At 40.9% G+C, this 16384-nt stretch overlaps 1 protein-coding gene across 3 annotated transcripts in view; it reads right to left on the bottom strand.

Moving 5' to 3' along the window:
- Nucleotides 1-16384, bottom strand: part of CACHD1 (cache domain containing 1) — a 204106-nt gene that overhangs the window by 44849 nt on the left and 142873 nt on the right. For all 3 annotated transcript variants that reach the window (XM_050961970.1, XM_050961969.1, XM_050961968.1), the window contains 5 exons: nucleotides 14919-15135; nucleotides 10682-10831; nucleotides 9272-9505; nucleotides 6009-6158; nucleotides 5308-5431 (listed from right to left, as the gene is read on the bottom strand). In XM_050961970.1, coding sequence (XP_050817927.1) covers nucleotides 5308-5431; nucleotides 6009-6158; nucleotides 9272-9505; nucleotides 10682-10831; nucleotides 14919-15135 — 875 coding nt within the window. The remainder of the gene's footprint in view (nucleotides 1-5307; nucleotides 5432-6008; nucleotides 6159-9271; nucleotides 9506-10681; nucleotides 10832-14918; nucleotides 15136-16384) is intronic.

The raw sequence follows: 16384 nt of genomic DNA on the forward strand, positions 1-16384 counted from the left end.
TCCGCCAATCTGACTTTGGGAAAATTCCTTCTTCACCCCAAATATAGTGATCAGTTAGACCCTGAGCATGTGGGTCAGACCCACCAGCTGGACACCTGGGAAAGAATTCTCTATAGTAACCTCAGAGCCCACTCCATCTAGTGTCTCATCTCTGCCATTGAAGATATTTGCTAATACCAGTCATGGTTGGCCATACATCATGGTAGGCAACCTCATCATACCATTCCCTTCATAAACTTATCAAACTCAGTCTTGAAACAAGTTAAGGTTTTGTGCCACATTCCTCCCTTTGGAAGACTGCTCCAGAACGTCACTTCTCTGATGTTTAGAAACCTTCACCTAATTTCAAGCCTACACTTGCTGATGGCCAGTTCATATCTATTAGTTCCTGTCCCAACAATTATCCCTTAGTTTAACTCCTCTCACTCTCTGATGTATTTACAGAGAGCAATCTTTCCATAAGTCTTCATAACAATGAATAGCAACAGGAGCACAGCATTTTTGAAAATCTGTCCATTTATTTAGGTACTTGAGTATGGATTAGGGCACTAACTTTAGGCATCTATTTCATTAAAATTGTGGCCCTCACCTTTCTATAGGAGTTTTCATTAATGAAAATAGTACTAACTTTTTTGGCTGGGATTTTCAAAGAAGCCTAAAGGATATTTGCCCAAATCCCATTGAATGTAGGTGCTTAACTCTCTCTTAGGCTCCTTTGTTAGCCTTGATCCTACCCTACAACACAGTAGCCACTCTACAATACAGCCTGTAAATGTGACACTTCTGAAAGACTAGCATCCCAGATTAGGTCTTTGTAATTTTAAGGCCAGTGGGTATATAATAGTGTTTGAAACTCTCTCTGCCACCCCACCAGGCACTTGCCAAGCTGCTGTAGTATCAATTTTCCCATGCCATCATCACTGATCTCAGAGCTGACCTGACTCCACAGATAGGAGTTGATTCAGTTTTAATACTACCTTAACTCCTGAGCTTCTTGTAAACAGAGAATGCCAATCCTGTCTAATTAAATTGCCTGGGTTTTTTTTTAATCTACATTCAATAAAGACACTAAATTTAGCCCACTGAGCAGATTTATATTCCAATAGCAAACCAGATTAAAAAAATAATTCTAGAAAAGATCAAACCATCTCAGATACAGAGATTTTAACAGAGTGACACAATTCAGTTTTTGCATATGAACATAGCATCCTGACTATGCAAGATGTGACCACTACAAGGAGCATAATCATGACTTGTTCTACGTGCCGATGCAGGGAAGTATGGGGTCTCAAGGGCCCCCTCTTATTGCCACACCTGGCTACATATTCATAGCATCAGGGAGAGGGGAAGTCTCTGTGGCAAGGGTCGGCAACCTTTCAGAAGTGGTGTGCCGAGTCTTCATTTATTCACTCCGATTTAAGGTTTCACGTGCCAGTAATAGATTTTAACATTTTTAGAAGGTCTCTTTCTATATGTCTTTAATATATAACTAAACTATTGTTGTATGTAAAATAAATAAGGTTTTTAAAATATTTAAGAAGCTTCATTTAAAATTAAATTAAAATGCAGAGCCCCCCAGACTGGTGGCCAGGACCCAGGCGGTGTGCCACTGAAAATCAGCTTGCGTGCCGCCTTCGGCACACGTGCCATAGGTTGCCTACCCCATGGAGTTGATACTACCCCCTTCCAGCCCAGGTGAGTGGGCACAGGCAGAGTCTTTGCTCCATGGCTCCCAATGTGCAGGCCTGCACAGCTGAGCTAGCATGCCAGTGCAAGTAATCTGCAATGGATTTTGGGCTGGCACAGATTACTTTTCCCATGGAGCAAGGCAGGAATAAGGCAACAGACTGTGACTCTCCAAGCCACCGTACAGACTGTAGTCCGCTCCTGGGACCGGAAAACTATTTGCTGTCCTTTACTCAGAGCTGGTGGCAAACCCACAAACTAGCCCTAAATTCGGGGAAGGACGTATTGTATTAGCCTTGATGTTCTACACTTAGTGTACATTTATAGTGCAACTAACCTTTCTAGAAAGTCATTCTTATTACATGGAACTCCTGCATAGTCCTTCATACACATTTTTTCTCTAAAATAAAGCAAGTATTTCTAATATCTAACTGATGTGTTTTACAAACAGAGCTCAGTTTGTTGTACATGCACAGAATTGCAAGTCAGGAGCTTTCATGTTCTAATCCTGATATGGACACAGATTTCCCTCTGTGGCTTTGGGCAAATCATTTAATACCTCTTCTTTCATTTTCCCATCTGCAAGCAGGGCCAGCTCTAGGTTTTTTGCCACCCCAAGCAAAAAACATTTTGGCTGCCCCCACCCCAGCCTTGGGCTTCCCCTCCCCCACACCTCCCTGCTCCCCCAGCCCTGGGCTCTCCCCCACACACATACTCTGTGCTGCCCCAGGTCTGGGCTCCCTCCTTCCCCCCCACCAGTGCCCCCCCACCCCCTGCCGCCCCAGCCCTGGGCTCTCCCCATCCACCATCTGCACCCTCCTTCCTCCCCAGCCCTGGGTCACTTGTAACTTGATCCAAGGGCGGGTCATTCAGCAGGAATTTTGGATGTGCACAGAACACAGACAGGATTGCTTCCCATATGGTTACAGAACTGCAGTAAAGTGGAACAATTTTCAGCTTGTGTGATTGGAGGATATCTTGATGCATATTATAAGACTGTTCTATATAAATGAGGAGAAGTTGAGGTCCCTTTATTATTCTTTTGTTCCACTCTTTCTTTCTATGGGGAATTTGACAATGCAATATCACTGTCTTTCTTTTAAACAAATAAAAAAGGCAATGGCTGTTGGAAATAGCAATTCCAGTCCTAATAAGCATTTCTTGCTCAATTTTATCCTACTTTTTCTACAGCAAGTTACAGTGGATCAGTATATTTGATTTGGGAGAAATGACGTAACAGCTGCCCAAACTGAGCTTGGGTACTCCTGAATTTTGAGGTGTTCAAATCTGGAAGGCGGGTGCTAGATTCTCTTTCTGAATATTAGCTAAATCTGGAAAGGAAAGGTCAGTTTCTGCTTCCATGGCTCAGAAGTGGACATCTTCCTACATGCCTGGTACTGTATCTGAAGTTGCCCAGGTCCAGTAGAGCCTCCCCTCCCTTACTTTTCATTTTAAATTCTAGTGGGATCCACATACCTTCCTTGCTAGGCTTCAGATAGAGAGGGGCACTGTCCATTGAGTCCACCCAATTCCTTCTTTGGGGGCTGCAAGGTGAGGTCCCACCAGTATCCCTACTCCAGTCTAGGGATGTCTTCTGAAGGGGATACCTGGGCCAAAGCCTTCTACTCCTTGGGCACACTTGTTGCCCATTCACAGTGCCACCCCACTCTAGCAAGGAGCTCTCCAGTCACAGCAAGCTGCAGCATGAGGCTTCAGCTACCATACTCCCTCCCCCTCACTCTCCTGTTGATAGCAGCCAAGGGAATGCTGGGAAATGTAGTTCTTTCCCTGCTCCAGGGCTGGCTCTGTAGGCAGGGAGCTAACCAAGGAACTACAGCTCCCAGGGCCCCCTGTTGGTTCTCAGCTCCCAGCTGGATCCCTGCCAGCTGCCACTCCTGCAAATGGGCTGCCCCAAGCACCTGCTTGCTTTGCTAGTGCCTAGAGCCGCCCTGTCTGCAAGTGGAGGATCAGGATATGTATAGACTTTAGGGAAGAGTTGTGAAGATTGAAATTTATAAAGTCCCTTGAAGATGAAAGGCTCTACGTAAGCGCTAAGTACTACCATTATTTTAACTGGGGAATTTTTGGATTGTAAATTTAGAAATAAAGATAGAAAAATTGAGATTCAACAAGAACAAATAATCCAAAATGCAAATATTCAGTGGGAGGCGGAACACTGAGAAGTAGTAACAGTGAAGAGGCCCAAACGGACAGCAAATCACACATGGTTTAGCAATGTGGCAACAGCCAGCAAAATAGACCAGTGCCAGATTTTCTCTCTCTAAATCATGTATGGTCACATCAACCCCTACTTGATATAGAGGGTATGCCTCTATCTTCTGTGAAGCTGCACACATAGAGGCATCACATGGTAGAGCAGGGAGGAGTTTCTCCCCATATGTCTAATACCAGGTATATGCTAACGAGTTAGGTTGATCCAGCTATATTGCTCAGGGGCGTAAAAGATCCCCATCCCTGAGCAGCACAGTTAAACAGACCTAACCCTTGGCCTAGACAATACTAGGTTGATGGAAGAACCCCTCCCATTGCTGTGGCGAGTGTCTACACTGAAGTCCTACAGTGGTGCAGCTGTGCCGCTTTAGCAGTTTGAGTGTTAACCTAGCTTAACTCAAAAGCCCTTTGAAGTTTACAGAAAAACTCCCAAGGACTTCAGTGGATTAGGATCAGGGTCTTTCTGGATATGGTGCAACCATTCCTAGGGTGCCAGTGCCACATCCCCAGACATTCCAGTGCTTCCAGTAATTGTATGGGCCCACGCCTGCCAGTGTGACCTTGCATGCATTCTGTGTGTGAAGTCACGCTGCATGGAGGACACCATTTTGAAGAATGCGCCACCATGATCCCACTGGTGTGACTGCATGGATGCCATTTTGAAGAGTGCACTGCTTTGAGCCCCACCAGTGTGACATCACGTGCACAGTGCATAGGATGTCAAGCTGGTGGGGGCAGAGTAGAGCACTCTTCAAAATAGTACCGCTCATCCGTGACCAATACCAGACGGGGAACCATAGAAAAAGAGGACTGTCCGGCTTAAAACCGGACAAATGGCCTGCCTAACCACATGTGAAACACTGAAAAAGATCTAAAAGCTGGAGAATGTTCAGAAAAGAACTGCAAAAATTTCCACGGAGGATAGGGGCTGGAAGGATTGAGGAAAAATTTCAAGTAGCAGATATGTATATAGTAATCTGATTACTTATTTGAACCTCATGGAGTGAGAGTAGTTATTGAGGGTGTTAACTAGAAATTACTGTCTGAAATATAGGAAGGAAAATCCAGACTGATTATCAAGGAAAACTTCCTGACAATCAGCTCTACTATTAGATTAGAAAAGTCTCCCAAAGGAAGCTGTGGAAACTATCGCTTGGTACATTTAAGGACAGAATGGATAATGTGGTAGAAAACACAGTCCTGCATTGGCAAAAGAATAAGTCCTCAATCCCAGCAGGGAACTCTGGGTACTACTGCAACAGAAATATTAAACACAGTAATTATAATTCTATAAAGTAGCTCCTGTTAAAGGGTTTTGTACAAACACTTCTGAGTCATGTGAATCATTGATCTTAGCAAGCTATGACCTGAGTCTCCGTTCTTCCTTACCTAAGGATGTTCTGCCGAACCAATTCAAATTTTGGAATGTTCTCATAATGTATGATGTCAGTGTGAAGTGGTGGTTCAGACAGCAAATAAGGCCTTGTAAGGGATGGATGCATAAGAGTATACCCTAAAAAGAACAAAAAATGTGTTTAGTACAAGGGCTGGTACAGTATGTAATAAGCAGAAAGAGAACATAAAAACAAATATACTGACTACATGTATAAAAGTCCTCCAATTTACTTAAGAAACTACTCTAACAGTAACCATACCATCACATCATAAAGCAGTTTAGTGACAACAAAATTTTAAGAACTTGGTAAATTAACTCAAACAAAAAATGACTAAAATGATCACGGCATAAAAAGTGAAAAAGCTTATAATATAAACAAATTTACTTGCAAAAGCTACAGTTTTGGCTTTCTGGACTACAATTGTGAAAACTATCTACTTCATAGCACCATTTTTATATCAACACTCCTTTATAATAAAAGCAAACCATAAATCTACTTATATACCCTATCTGTCCAACAATCACTGTTAGACAGAACTACTTAAACAACTGACACACAATCTGTTGATAAACAGCACTGTTCACTTTATCATTCTACTTACAAATAAGGAGCAGAATAAGGAGTTGGTTTTCTATAGTCTAATTTCACCAAACAGGAAGATAATGCATTTATGTATCTGAACCACAAAATCACCTTTATTGTCTATGAGAAATGTGTAGGAAGCCAAAGAATCTTGATAATAGGTGACATCCTCCAAGATATATGCCAGGTTAACATCCACTCCCACAATCCCAAGCAACATGTTTCCAAAGTAACAAGGTTTACTTACAGTTATTATCAGACCTTGAGATAAAAGGAAGAGCACAGAAAGCATTAGCAATAATGAACTTGCCAGTTAATTAATACAAAGTGTGTTCTTCACCAGTTCTATGCTATATAGAAAAGAGGGGACGTTAACTTGTGTAACCAAGTGACAAAAACAGCCTTCCATCCAGCATATTCAATTTTCAAAAAGTTGCTGCTGTAGCACGTAGGAGTATTTTCAAAAGCTAAAATTAAAGACTTAGCAAGTAGGCCCCGATTCAATTCTCAAATGAAGTCAAAAGACTCCCATAGGTTTCAGTGGATGTTCGATCAACTCCATATTCCCTTCGTAATTCACAGTTCCAAGAATTTGTATGTATAATTCAATATTCAATTCAAATTGAATATGTATAATTTGAAGATCGGTAAAAGCTAAGGCAGTTTTAACCCATTTGTTGCAATTGTTTCCCTAGGACAATGTGACATGGTAACCAAGTGAAGTATCAGTAGTAGTACTCTGATCATCTGATTCAAGAAATGCTTTCAGTGATAGATGTCAAACAATGGTAATGCTTGAAGCTCATGATTAAATAACAGCATTAAAGATAACAGAAGCTCTACCAGCTTTGACATCTCTTACTGACAGCACTTCTAAAGTCAGACTATAGAACTGCTGCTAGCAATTAACAGTAGAAATGTGGGAGTCGGGGTTTGGCGACAGGATGGAAGGCTGAGAAGGGGAGGTTTAGGAAGTAAGTTAATTATGCTACAACAGTTGTATTCCCCGTCTCCCATCCTCATATTAGCCACTTTTTACCTTTCTGGTGATGAGTTAAGGTGGTACATTGAATATACCATGAGTTATTAAAACAAACAATGCATTTTACATTTTGTTCCTTCATCGGCACAGTTAGATGCCTTAGGGACAAGAATGTGAATTAATATAAAAAGGACCTAAATTCTCTCTTTTTTTTTCTTTTTCGTATTTTTCTTAAGGTCTGCATTTTTACTTTTTCCCCCCATGCAGCTATAAAAATGTTAACAAGAACAAAAAAATCTTTCTTGTAAAATATCAATTTGGATGAATTTTGCTCATCTGATTATACATGCAGTATGTTAGCCTCTTCTTCTTAACTAAATCCCAACACAGCCATTGTACTGGGTATTATAACCAAAAGCATTACAATGATTTTTAGAAACTTCTCAATGCCTGAGGTAAAAATGTAGCAGTCCATTACTGTCTTACTTTCTGTGTCATGGCCATATGGAAACTCACTCACCCCTTTAATATACAGCAGATATCAAATTCATCTCCATAAATGAGGTTTTTAAAAAAAAATTAAAAAAAACCCATGCACACTCCTAATTATGTAAGCCAAATCTACTCAGTTGTACTATTTATAATCCTTATGGTGTACATGTGGATGTGTGAGAGATGAGTGGCAATGTATCACGCAGAAAGTGATGAGAAAAGGGAAAACTAGGCTATCATTCTGCATGAAAGAAGCACGTCCAGGAGCAATCTCACAACACACAGAGGACTTCAGACTCTCAAGAGTCACTCTGATCAGGTGGCAACTAAGGACCACCTGCCTTCCAGGTCTGGAAACCCTGCTGAGCCATACTCCTTAATCCCCCCTCCATAACATCACACACAACAAAATGGAAAGCAATGTCCAGAGAAATGCAGGAGTTAAGCTTATTAATTCTAATAGTTAGTAATTACATAGCACCTTAAATCTTCAAAGTACTGGGAAAACACAAATGCCATTCCCGACTCCCCTATAAAGTAGGGTTTTTTTCTCCCCACTTTACAGACACATGAGGAGGCAGAGAAGCACTGCTTTACAGGCTAGTACTCTGTCTCACAATGACATTTATGCCAGTGCAACAGCCTATATTAAAGATCCTCCAAGTTCCAACTCCTCCCATAAACATGTGAAAGGGGCCACATGTGGAACACTTTGCATCCCCATGCACTTTTTATGAGGGCTTTGTGCGGGACTGGCTGCATGTTTCCTGCGGTCCTAGGCAAACATTTACACATGACATCATCCCCTCATCTTCTGCATTGTCCCATCTGATCTCTCTATTGCAACCAAGTAAAATAAAACACGTGAACATTATGGTTTATACAGGGCTTAAGTAACAGGTCAGATTCACGTCCACAACTGCGAAAGATCAGCACAAAGTGGTCTGTAACTGGTGGATCTGGGCAACGTATTGGGGGAAACACTCTATTGATGTAGAGCCATCAGGGACTCTGATTCCATCCTCCTCCTGGCCCCCAGGTAAACATGGTGTAGTAACCAGGATGTTGCTGCTGATCCCTGGCTTCCAGAATGACCATTCATGCCAGGCTTCAGGCAGCTCTGTCTTGTGCTGAGGACAACCAGATTCCTACGTCTTTTTTGAGCACATCTTAATCAGAACAGGCAATCTGGTCAAATATTTAGCAGTTCCACCTGAAATGCTGGGTCCTTCCCTACCCCAGGATGACTGCTGGAACCTCCTAGAGTCCTACTCTTCCAAACCTGGGAAGGCGTGGGGTAAAGAGTCCAGAGCAGCTGCTAAGCTGTTTGGTGAGATGCTGCTCCATACCTCAGCTACTGTGGGGAAGGAAGGAAGGAAAAGAAGAAGGAAATGGCCAGCAGGAACAACCCCTCACGAAGTAATGGGCATGGCTCCAGTATCTGAGGAAGGAAGGGGGTTTTTGGCATCTGATAGGAAAGCCACTTCCTCCATTATGCTGTCCTATGCACCCGTGGTCTGCTTACAGGGCAACGCCAGCGCTGAATGGGCCAACTGGAGTGCAGGAGCGGCCGTGGCTGCCATTTCAGTCTGGACCCATGCTCCCACAAGCCCAGAGGAGTTTCCTACACAAATCCAAATTATAAGTATGCCCGTGAGAGTCCATTTCACCCTTCAACCTACATCCATTAAACGTCACGTTACCCACACTTTCCATAAACAGGCCCCGGTGGGCGTAAAACTTTACATGTAATCCCTGCATGAAGGACTTAATTTTACACATCCCTTAGGGACAAACCTAAAAGCACCACCTTATCTGTTGGCTAGAAACCTGGAGCTGGGCAGGCAGAAGCCTAACCTCTCTTTTTACCTGCTCCAGTTAAGATTTTCTAAGCGCTTACCATCTCCCATTTCATCGGAGAAAGGCAGACTGAAGACGGCCTCATCAATCATTCGGTTGGGGAGGTTTGTATAAAATCGACCCACTGTGGTTTCCAAGTTACTGAGCTGGTTCAAGACCATCATACTCCCCTTGATCACAGGTAAGGCAGTTCGATCAGGCACTCCATACTTCACCGAATTCTGTTCTGCCAGATCTCGGAGAAATGCCAGTTCTTTTAAGCCTGTCACTCCCTCTGAAAAAGAGATATTGCCAGGATAAGGGACGAGAAAGAAATTTATTTTCAGTTGAGTCTCCTATATCTTACTCCAGATTAAAACTACAGTACAGTACATGCTTTGTGTTGCCAGCTCATGTGGTTAGTTTGAACATGGTGAATGCCTATTTAAGTGGAAGTGTGGAGTACGGTTTAGTGACTGGTTGGGTGAATTATAACGCAGGTACAATCGGTCACTGTAGGATTTAAAGGTGTCCACTCAGATAATCTTCCACTGTACAGAAACTCAAGATGGCTGCTCCACGTCACTATTTAGATATTTTTTACCTTTTTTTTTTTAAACAGAGAGCTTTGTGTAACCCATTGTCTCCTGCCAGTGGCTAGTCCATGTAGAGATTTATGAATCTGCTATGCAGCGTTGGAGTTAATAGACCTTGTCCTTTAGCTCAAGCAACAGAGTCTCATGCTTTTAGATACAGATGTGCCAGGATTCAGTCCCTGCAGATGACCTAACAAAGGGAATTCTTGAAAGTGGGGACCCAAATGGGAATTTGAACTGCTATACAGCCATACAGTGTGCTAGTGTGGGTTGCATGCACAGGCCAGGTACAAGCTTCCCTTGATGGGGTGTGTGCACAACCCATGCTAATAACACAGTCTACTGCTTTCTGTGCTACAGGTATTTTTGAAAAAAGGACTATGATTCCACTGTGTCAGTGTGTGCACAGTTAACTTTATTCTTGACTTAAGACCCAGTTCAGCAAAGCACTTAAGCACATGCCTGACTTCAAGCTCAGACTTAAATCCCATTGATATCAATAGGAGCTAAACACACGCTTAAATGTTTGCTGAATTGGGGCCTTAATAAGGAAACACTTCCAAATTCAGTCTTGGTGTCAGAGGGTGAGGCTCCAGCAAAGTCTACAGTTATACCATGTATTGAATTTGCCCCATGGTGCTTGGCATTCAGCATTTCAGGCAACATATATAAATCAGATCATTTGAATTTCAGTTTGCAAACATATGGCTAAGTAGGTTTATGCCCCAAATAGGAAACTGTTATAATCTGGGTAATGACCTCTGGATTCTAAGGGCCAAAACTCACTTTTGACCCTTTCAAACAGACACAGAATAACACTGCATTGGGTTACCAGAGAATTTTAATCTACCAGAAATTTGGCACACATTTCTTACCGTTCATGAGTGCATAAGTGAGAATCATTACTGAGTTATTGAGGAAACTATTTTCTTCATTGATGACACGGAGAGTAGTCTTTTTATCATCATCTGAAGCATCTTTTGATGTAATCCCAGCTGACAGGTAAATTATGACCATATCTGTATCTAATCAGAAATATGGCAGATAGTATATTAGATTCCAATTTACTTGAGACATTCAGCAATGCAGTAAAATCCTTATGTCAGTAAAAAGATAAATGTGAAGTTATCAACAACCTTACTTATAAGAGTGGATGAAATGGATGAAAACACTCACTGTGTGGTTGTTAAGGCCTTTATAATTCCTAATGCACTTTCAGTTCCCACAGTTTCAGATAACAAAGATTCACAAGTTTCAGCTCACACATTCTAACACACTTACAATTTTCTAGTCCAGGCTGTGACCTCACCAGATTTCTTAGGCTAGACAAGTTCTGTCCTGGTCAGAACATGGAAGGGAAACATTCAAGCAACACAGGGCCTTGCAGAAAGTTCTTCCGGTGATTCAATATAGTGACACTCCTCCCTTGAGAGGAATAGCTTCATCCCACAGGGGCAGCCCTGAGCCTTCTCTTAGCTGAGACCTAAGGTGCATGTAGTTACTCAAGGTCCTGTGGCAGGAGTTGGGGTGTTAGCCCCCAATAATACAATTTCCCTATAGGTATTACCTTTTGCCTACTTTAGATCTCCACGTCATTTTGCCTGGTTGGAGTATTCTTTACTTTTTGTCCTACACTGCTAAACAGTGAAATGTCTGCTATGTCTCACTCCAAGGATGGATCCACTTGAGTGATTCCTACATTTAAAGAGCTCTTGGTGGCTTTCCAGCTAATGCAGGAGTTGTGTGGAGGGTTACTGCACTAGTGGCAGTTGTCAGCAGCTGTCTGTAAAAGTAACTCTTACACCTCCGTTTGTACTTTGGCGACCACCTGTCTGTGATCACCCACCATGTCTCCCACCAATTCCCAATACGACCCCATTTTGGGGTGGAATGTCTCTGGTCGCACTAACTTGAGATGACGTCTATGGCGGCATTCTGGCTACCTAAGTGAAGGGGTGTACAATGGTAATGTGGGGAAAAAATATTCTTACACCCTCACCCCCTCTAGTGCTCAGGCAGGCAGAATTTAATCCATGGCTTATGTGTTTGTACAGCTCCTAGAACAATGGGATCCATGACCAGGGCTCCTATGTAGTATGGTAATACAATAATAAACAAACAATAATAAACACCACCACCACCACTTGATCTTTGGGATCCTAAAGGATGGAAGGCACTATGGAAATGCAACATTATATGTTACAGGTAGTATAAGGTTTGAAGAATAAGACATGACACATACTTACCATTCATCACTAAGTCATTTTGCCCTACTTACACTGAACACATATCAACATATTTTTCAAGCTGTAAAGAATGTTTTATGTTAATGGCCTGCCTCAAAGCCTCAAGAAAATTCAAATCAATGCTTATGCTCCATCTTATACCTCAGCATTTAAAGCATCTTATGTATCAGTTAGGGATCATACAATGGTCCTACAGCACCAAAGCACACTGGAGCATATTACTGAAAGATGGCTAGCCTACCTCTGAATTTATGTGCGCTGGTGGAAATGTCAAGTCTTGCCCGACTGATTTAAAATAAAAAAAATTGAACACCAGTTCGCCGTTTTGTGTGTTCTGAACTAATGACTTGAAAACAATTTAAATCAAAAGTGTTTTTTTGATGCAAAGAAGCACCTGAAACTTCTATTTTCCTTTCCTTTTTTATTTCCCCTTCCCCCCACCCCCATCCTTTAACTAGAGACAGCTTTTAAAATCTAATCTGGTTTTAAAAAAACACCCCTCCAGGAGTAGCCTCTTATTTCCAGGAAAGGTTTTATGATAATTATTAGCCAGTTCTCTTTTACAGTTAATGAACCACATTTTCCCTCCTACAATAGCACTGGGGAAAAAACAAACAAAAATTTTACAATACAAAGCCCTTAACTCTCCCAAGAGCCCAGTCTTTAAATTTTCTCCACTTGTGGAGCAGGCTGTGCATTACTCGTCCACCTGGTGCATCCTGTAAATCCAGAAGCTATAGGAGTTCTGTGCTGTGGTGTATATATACCATTTGCAAAGCACTTTACAATACTTTGGGATTAAAGGCACCACATGAATGCAAAATAATTACTGAGCTGCTGGTGACACCAATATAATAAATATTGGCAGAAGGCTGTGGAATGCAGAAACGTCCATCTTTTCAGTATAATTCTTATCTTACACACCAGGAATGCCTCAGCTTTTTCCATTATTAATTTACTTTTCTGCATGTGAATGGTTTCTCCGACATGCCTGCAGATTCTTTTAGGAAACAGGACATTAAAAATTCACAGTAAAAAAGAATAATATTGTCTTGTTTCTTTTTGCATCAGAAACAAAAAATAAACAATAAGATTGTTTACAAGAAAATGGAAGTGCATCACACATCCTCTTCTCAGAATCATTGTGTCTTGTCGCTCAGGCGCTCAGGTTTGTTGTACACATTATAAACTTTAAAGATTCTTTTGTTCTCACACAAAGCCTTAAAAGGAGAGAATGTGCACTGAACTTTGAGCTTCAAATAATGTGTCCTTATGTACCAGTGCCTAAAATATAACAAGTATTATGCATGAAACGGAAATAAATCCATGTATTTTCACATGGCAGAATATGCCAGTATCTTCTATTCCCAGTACACATGAAATGCTACATACATGAGCAAGAATCTATAGCCAACATTCTTTGAAACAACTAAGCAAGACTTACTCCAGCCAACTTCAGCTGCATTAGATTTATCATCATCAGGTGGCGACATTTTCCTCACTTTGTCAGAAGTTAAAAGCCTGCCCTTGACAAAACCTATGTTTGAGCCGAACTAGACATAAATACAAGATAGCCTCAGATATGTTGGGCCTAGAGCTCAACAGATCCCAGTGCTTAACAATCTAGAGGAGTACAAAGTGAAATGGGAGTACAGTTCACTCCATTGCTCTGGATCGAGTGCTAGGCTCTTTGGATGTGTGTTATTGCTTTCTTAATAGTAAGTTTCAGTTAAGGGTCTCTCCAAAGCCCATTCGAAACAATGGGAAGACTCTCATTCACTTGAAAAGGGTCTGAAGTGAGCCCTTAATGTACATCCAAAATAAAACTAACCAAACCCCCAAATTAGTCCAGTTTCTCCACCCTGCACTGGGAATGTGGAAATGGCTGAGAAAATGTGACAGTGCTTGATGGAAAAAATACACCTCTACCCCGACATAACACAACCCAGTATAATACGAATTTCGATATAAAGCGGTAAAGCAGTGCTCCAGGAGGGCGGGGCTGCGCACTCTGGCAGATCAAAGCAAGTTCGATATAATGCAATTTTCTCTAGAACGTGGTAAGATTTTTGGCTCCCGAGGACAGCGTTATATTGGGGTAGAGGTGTACTCAATTTGAATGCCATCAGTTACTAGAGTACATAAGTCTTAACTCTCACCCCTCCTTTAGAAAAAAAAACAAAAAAAAAGCCTTATGGGCAGTAGAATCTGCCACCCACTTTACCTTCTCCCAGATATCTTTGTTAGTTCGGCTACTGTGTATTTATTTTTGAAGTCAAATAGAAAGCATGGGACTAGATATGAGTAACTCTGCATGTCTTTACACACAAAAATTCAAGCAGATTTTCTTTGATGAGTGAGAAAACAGTTAAGCCTCCCTCACATATACATATAAATATCATATATTTCAGGCACAGTGGTTGTTCTCTGTGAATGGGTTTTTTTTAATTAGAAATATTAATACGTTCCCAAGGATTTTACATAGCCAGAGCACATCTGTGTAAATGGGAATTTTACCTGACGGTGAAAGAAGTTTGCTGTGCTAATGATTACCATTAAAAAGGATCCACATCTGGGAAATAATTCAAAGATCTGGCAACTCATCCCCATAATTACATATTACAGATAATAAGGGAGGTAAAGGACAGTGGGTGGAAGAAGCAAATGAAATGTAATGAACAATTTCAGCAACCTCTAAGTAAGTGGATTTAAAATCCAGTATATGATATTTGATCGACATGGTAAATACTTTTAATAACACACTGCCCTGCCCAGGCTCCTGTCAATGTGAGCAATTTAGACAAAAAAAAAGAAATATGCAAACTTAAAAAAAATAATATAAAGGGTTGTATAAAAACAGACTTACTTCCTTGCAGTTTTGTGCCATTGTTAGTATTTCGTATTAATTGAAAAGCCTTTTGAAATCCCACTGCATGCTGGGTAGGGTTGTCGGATGACTTTATACTGCTAACGAAGGTGGACATCTTCCTTTTTGTCTCACTAGTGGCAGGAGACAAAAATGTCTTATAGCACTGATCCAGTGAGCAGGTTCTTACTGTGTCTGCCACGGTGAGCACTGAGATCTTAAAAGAGCAGAAAATATATTGGATTATTTTACCATTTATAATTCTTTATGTACTGATATAGCACACACAATGATAAGCCAACAGATGAGTTTCTGTGGATTTAAAACCAATTGTTAAAAAATAAAATGCTTGAGGCATAAATCCATCACACATTTGAAAAGGATTAGACTTCTGCTGATTAAGGTAAAAAGAGACTCTGGCCTTGTTTTTTCAGATGAAATCTGCTTCATTCTGCTCACACATAATAGTTACCATACTCTCATAGGCAAAAAAATCTAAGCAAGCTACAGATATCTCAACTTCAAATCTGCAGAGAGCATTTTCAATAAATCTCCAGTGCCTACAGAAAAATGGAGCGCTTGCGGAAAAAAAACTAGGAAATTTCCATAGGCAAACATAATGAGTTCTATACTAACTTACTGTACTTTTAATATTTTACTGAAAGTGAGCCAAATTCACCACCACTTTTAATCCTATGTATAAATTAAAGAAAGCAGTGATAATCCTTGCACTATTAAATGTATCAGTAAAATACACTTTATGAAATAAGTGGCATACTTTATTATGAGCTATGACTGATGCAAAAGAAGTGACAGAATAAGAACACCGCTGCATACTGCAACAGCAGTAAATGTGTGCCTGTAAAACAGATTTCAGAATTACCAAGTTACTGCCATAATTAATAAAAGTGTTGTTTTAACTTATAATAAATATTTCTCCTTCATATAGCCCCTGATTCAGCAAAACAATTAAGCACATGCTTAACTTTAAGCACATACTTAAGTATTCTGCTGAATTGGAACCATAGTACCTTCTACCATAGGATTTTAAAACTCTTTCCATGCATTAAGTCTTATTCCTATGTTACAGATGAAGAAAATTAAGGCAGAGAAAGGTAAAGTGACCTCAATGTCATGCAGAATATCTGCAACATAGCTGCAAAATGGAACCCAGACCCTGTGCTTTAGCCTTCCTCTTCTCTTATCTAAACTCTCTAGGAGCTTTGCAGACATTAATTATGTTTCACACCATCCCCGTAAGGTAGTGAAGTAAATTATCTTCATTTCACAGCCTGGAAAATGGTCTCAGAGGTTAAATGATTTGCCCAAGGCCACTTAGGGTGCCAAATGGTAGAGTTGGGATTAGTACACAGCTCTCTTAACATCTGGTCCTGTACCTAATGCACTGTATTCACAATGCTTCCTATTACAAAAACGGTTACAAAATGTTTCCTAAAAAGCTGAAA

This window comes from Gopherus flavomarginatus, chromosome 7, assembly GCF_025201925.1.
Source record: "Gopherus flavomarginatus isolate rGopFla2 chromosome 7, rGopFla2.mat.asm, whole genome shotgun sequence".
NCBI classification, from domain to species: Eukaryota; Metazoa; Chordata; order Testudines; family Testudinidae; genus Gopherus; species Gopherus flavomarginatus.